At 36.2% G+C, this 6,000-nt stretch overlaps 1 protein-coding gene across 1 annotated transcript; it reads right to left on the bottom strand.

The window, feature by feature from the left end:
* On the bottom strand, window positions 2,709-3,284 carry LOC109231488. The gene has a single exon (XM_019397148.1). It carries the CDS (start codon window positions 3,282-3,284, stop codon window positions 2,709-2,711), a length of 576 nt encoding a protein of 191 aa, XP_019252693.1.

Consider the following 6,000-nt stretch of genomic DNA (forward strand, 5'->3'; position numbering starts at 1 on the left):
AATAATGTATAAGTATGTAAAAATCCTTCTAATTATACTTATAATGAAAAAGAAGCGGATTTTTTTTAGGAAATTTTGTTCGTTTATTTATATACCATCCATTTTATAGTCTTAAATATTAGGACTTCATATAAAGTCAAATAAGAAAATATTTTAAAAACTAAATTTTAATTGATTTTGAAGTTTTAAATATTAGACAAATAATTAAATAATTATTTTGTTCATTATAAAATTTATTTTTAAAAAATAAAAAAGACAAACGTCAATACTGTGGATTGACGGCACTTTCTTTGTACTTGGCACGTCAATTGACTACACTTCTTTTGTACTTTCTGTCCCAAAGTCCATAACATACCATTTCAAACATAACACTATTTTTTTAAAAACTCTTTTTTGGTAATTAGTTTTTGTATTAATCATCAGCGAATCTTTACATAGCACCATAGTTAGCTATCACAGTTTAACTATTTTATGTACATTAATCTCATGTTCTTCCTATTATCTATTCAAAATCTATAACTTTGCACTATATCAACTATACTAGGAGGAGCTCGTGCACAACAATCACACACTATCTCCTTGGCTATCTTCTCCCAGTTCGAATTTGTTTTCTAAAAAATTCTCTGATTTCTCTCTATCCATATATTATGTACCATTTTCGTGTATAACATCTTGAATAATTGTGCTTCCTTGGATCTACCTTTAGCTCTCTTAATCACTTCTTGCATATGTTGTTCCCAGTTAGCTACTGGTAAGCTTTGTTTCTGTGCCCAATTCATCACTTTCTTTAGTACCTCTTTTGTGTATGTACACTCCACATATATGTGATCTCGAGTTTCCTCTTCTTTATGGCATAGACTGCATCTGTCCTCTCCCTGAATCCCCCCATTTCTTCAGCCTATCAACAGTGAGTAGTCTGTTCTGCATTTGTAACCAAAGAGTGAACTTTGCTTTTGGCCTTGCAGCATTACCAAACATCAGACATTTCCATAGGACTCTAGGTTGGTCATCCAGTAGCTGAAGATATATCTGTTTGATGATCGCTTTTCCCTTACATATTTGCACATTATTATCTTCTATGATCTGCTTTGCTTCTAGTATTTTCCTCACCATGCAGCTTGCCTGCTTTGGTAGTTAACTTGCTCTATCTGCTGCCCTTTTATATAGTATGCATGTATCCTTTTTATCCACATTCTATCTTCTTTCTGTGCCACATTCCAGTATAGCTTGCTAATGGCAGCTTTATTCCACAGTATCATGTTTATGATATTCCATCCACCACTTCTTTTTGGATAAGATACTCTTTCCCAACTGATCAAAACTTTCTTTGTTATGACATTATTACCAGTCCATAGGTAACTTCGACAGAAGCTTTCCACTGCTTTCATTACTTTAACTGGTAATATGGACACTTGAGCCCAGTACGATTGAACTCCAAATAAGACACTGCTTATCAATTGACTTCTTCCTGCATATGACGATTTCCCTGCTGTCCATGAAGTAATTCTTGCCACAATTTTATCAATGATTGGTTTCCACTGTATCATTGTCAGTTTCCTAGTTGAAAGTGGCACTCCCAAATATGTAAAGGGTAGTTCTCCCCTTGTAAATCTGAATCCTGCAGTATCTGCTCTTGTTCTTGTTGTCCCATTCCTCCAAAATAAATTGAGCTTTTCCCTTTATTTGCTTGCAATCCTGAAGCTTTTGAGAATTGGTTAAAGCTCCTCATTACAGCATTTACTGATTCAGCTTCTCCTTTGGAAAATATTAAAAGATCATCTGCAAAACATAACTGAGTTAGTGATAATCTGGCACATCTGGGATGGTATTTGTACTGCTTGCTTTCTGTCATGTCCTTCAGTGTTCTACTCAGGTACTCCATTGCTATTGCAAACAAGAATGGGGACATAGGATCCCCTTGTCTCAAACCCTTCTTGGCATTAAAAGGTTTTGTTGGTTCTTCATTTACTATGATTGTGTAGTTTACTGTTTTAACACACTCCATCACCTATGCTATGTATCTTTCTGGAATCCTATCAGCCTCATAACCTGCTCCAAGTAACTCCATTCAACTGAATCATAGGCCTTTTGTAAGTCAATCTTGATCATGCATATTGGTGTTATGTGCTTCCTCGTGTAACCTTTAACTAATTCATGAGCCAGAATACTGTTGTCTCCTATTCTCCTCCCTGGTACAAATCCAGCTTGTGCTTCACAGATAATCCCTCCTAGTATCCTCTGCATTCTAGCTGCCAGTATCTTTGAGATCAGCTTGTATAGCACTGTGCAACATGCTATTGGTCTATATTCTTTAATTGTTACTGGATTCTCTATCTTTGGTATCAAAGTTATGGCTGTACAATTAATAGCTCTATACAGTCTTCCTGTACTGAAGAACTCTTGCACTGCTTTAGTCACCTCATCACCTATAATGTGCCATGCTCTCTTAAAAAACACTGCATTATAACCATCTATCCCTGGTGCCTTATCATCTCCTATTCCTTTTAGCCCTTCATACATTTCCTGTCTAGTTATTTCTGTGTTTAGCATCATTCTCTGCTCCTTGTTCAACGTAGGCCCCTTCTTCATTACTGCTCTACTAACTGCTGTTAGATTCTCAACTGCTGCGCCCATAAGGCCTTTATAAAATCTCAAAATTTCTTTTTGAATCCCATCCTGCTTGTTTATCTTGTTACCATCTAATCCCATCAGTCTTTTATTTGTTTCCTGTGCTTCCTTTCTTTCATTACTGCTGAGAAGTATTTGGTATTTGCATCTCTCAGTTTTATCCATTTATCCCTAGATTTTTGCTTCATAATGCTTTCTTCTATCATTGACCACTTCTTTAATTTCTGCAGTGCATCCCTCTCTTGAGCTTGCAATACATCATCAAACTTTTGCTGTATTTGCCTTTGTATTTTCTTTATTTCTTCCCTTGCATCTTCCATTTTTTGCTCAGCATTCCTAAATTCTCTGTTGTTCAGTGTCTTCAATTTAGGTCGTAGCCTTTTCAACTTCCTCCATGTTCCTCTCATTAGCCAAGGATCTTGGCACTGTTGCCAAGCTTCTTCTACTAGCTGTGTAAACTCTTTGTGATCTGCCCAAACATCAAAGAATCTAAATGGACTCCTAGTGTTAGCTTGATCCACTCCCAAACTCAGTAGCATTGGTGCATTGTCTGAAATCCCAGGTAGCTCATATTCCACTGTTACATTGCCCCATTTCATTATCCATTCATAATTCCCAAAGGCTCTATCAATTCTACTTTGTATTCTATCTTCCATTTTTTGCTTGTTACTCCATGTATAGTAATCACCCTTCTATAGTAGTTCATTTAGGTTGGCTGTTTGCATGCATTCTACAAAGTCTTGTACATCACCCTGCTGGACTGGATTGCCTTGATTCCTATCTGCAACATACATAACTTCATTAAAATCACCTATCACTATCCAAGGTTTGTTGATACCTTGAGCTAGTGTCTTCAACTCTTCCCATAACCCTTTTCTTTGCTCAATTGTATTAAAACCATATATGATAGTCATCAAACAATCCACCTGACTAGTATTCTCTATGACTTCACAATGTATCATTTGAGCATTTTCCCTTATCTTAGTAACCTGATAATTGTTAGCGTCCCAGATCACCCAGATCCTTCCATTCTTGGCTGATGCATAATTATTCAAATTGCTCCACCCTGTGGCTATATTTTTTGTTATACTTCCAGCTTTACTCTCTTTTACTCTTGTTTCAACTATGCCGGCTAGCCCAAATTTTTTTTTATTTTAAGGAGTTTCTTCAGTTCTTTCTGCTTGTACCTTTTATTTACTCCCCTTATATTCCATACTAACCAATTCATAATGATCTCCTTGCCTTACCTCCTATGTCTGGAGGTACCGTGTGTGCACCCTTCCCCTCTCTACTCAATATTTGGAATCCATTCCTCAGTGGTACTGATCCCAAAACTGGGAAATGAATGTCATTGAACTCTGGTATTTGACTTTCCACCTCTTTCCTTATATTCCCTGGTGTTTGTACTTCATTGCTTGTTGATTTCTGCTTCTCGGCTTCCCTTGACCGTTGTCCTACTTCCATTATTCTCCTACTATCCTGTTGTTGCATTATTCCTTTCTCTGGGGCAATTTCTTGTTCAATCTCTTTTATTTTCCCTTTCTCCTTTGTAACCCACTGTTGCACTACTTTCTTTGGCTTTCTCTGTTCATTCTTGGTATTCATTTGAATCTGCCTTCCCCTTTCCTGCTTGCAATCATGCCCAATGATTTGACATTTTTCACAGAACTTTGGTTTCCAGTCATAGATAACTGATTGCAGAAATGTTTTCCCATTTGAATCTTCCACTATTATTTTATCCTTTAGAGGCTTTGTCACATCTACCTTTTTTAGCATTCTAGCATATGATACTCTTAATTGTTTAGCAGTGCATTCATCAGCATACATAGGTGTACCAATAGAACTTGCAATCCTACTTAGTGAGTTCACCCCCAGCAGTTCAATGGAAGTTTTGGAAATCTAATCCATAATGGAATCTCAGTGGGAAATTCCTTCTCAAAATCAAAGTCAGCTGTCCCTTGTTTAAGTATAATTGGCCTATTACTGATAGTATATGGACCTGCTAATAGAATTTCCTGTATATCTTCCATCGATTTAAATTTGATTATGTAATAACCATCCTCATGCATATATAACTCTGGATCTGGAGTCGAATTCCATGTGTTTTCTATATACCTCTTCATTACGTTATATCCTGGCAAATCACCCAGAACATACGCAATTAAAGCCCCTTTCCATTTCTCTATTTCTCTATCAATTTCTCCCTTATCCAATTGTACTCTAATTTCACCATTTACCATTTGTGGAGGTATGTAGGTTAGTTTCATACCGTTTTCAGCTGCTATATTCTTCGCAAATAAGCTTGTCCATGCTAATCTCACCTCCTCCTTAGCTTCTTCCTTGTTTTCTTCTATCGTTGTTACTGTTCCATTGGATTGCATCTGTGAATTGGTCTCATTCCTTTTGACTGCCTCCTTTTCTGTCTCTCGTTCCTTCATAGCCATCTCAGACCTCAATTGAGACCCTTCTGATTCTTCAATTTGACTCCTAGCTCCATATCCATTGTTTGCATGTGTCGATTGTACCTCAGCTTCATTATCTTCCTTTGGTTCTTCATCATTTTTGTCTTCCAGCTCAAAGTTGTTGCTCTGAATTTTCCGTGGACGGCCTCGTCCTCTTCCTTGGTCTCCACCCCTGCCTCTCGCTCCTGTCATTTTCACACCGGCATAGGTTAATCTAACTTATGCCGAGAGCATTCAATTCTTTTTATTTTAGTAATTTTTAATAGAATAATCACTGATGTCTTGGATTATTAAAAAATAGTAATTTTTTAGAACTCTTTTATAGGCAAAGTGCAACAATAGTCATTTTGAAGCCCACTATTTAAAATATATTCACAATTTATAATACATTTAAAAATTAACCAATTCACCCAAACTTCAGGACTAAAGGTGTGTTTGGTGTAATGTTTTCCGTGAAAAATATTTTTCAAGAAAATATTTTCTTGGAAAATAAGTAGTAAACTTACTCATTTTTCGGTGTTTGGTACGCAAATTAAGGAAAATAACTTCTCAAAGGGTATTCATAAATAATTTAGATACAACAAACAAGAAGCCACAACCTTCCGAACCCACAAATTTCATAAACTTCTGAACCGCTAAACTTTCGAGCCCGCAAACTTTCTAACTCGTAAACTCTATAATTTTCAAACCCACAAATTTCCAAACAAATAAACTTCCGAACTCATAACTTTGGAGCTTGTAAAATTTCAAACCTGAAACTGAAAAATTAAAAAACCAGAACTGAAAATATATAAAAAAAAATTACCGGGGGGGGGGGGTAGGGGTTAGGGGTGGTGGCAGAAAACGAAAAACGTAAAGAAATAAGAAACAAGAAATAAAATAAACAAAACGTAAAAATTTTTAAGGTTAG

Source organism: Nicotiana attenuata, chromosome 8 (genome assembly GCF_001879085.1).
Source record: "Nicotiana attenuata strain UT chromosome 8, NIATTr2, whole genome shotgun sequence".
Taxonomy (NCBI): Eukaryota; Viridiplantae; Streptophyta; class Magnoliopsida; order Solanales; family Solanaceae; genus Nicotiana; species Nicotiana attenuata.

What these genes read in the sequence shown, in the direction of transcription:
- LOC109231488 (XM_019397148.1), bottom strand. Translation starts at nt 3,284, where the DNA reads ATGGAAGATAGAATACAAAGTAGAATTGATAGAGCCTTTGGGAATTAT.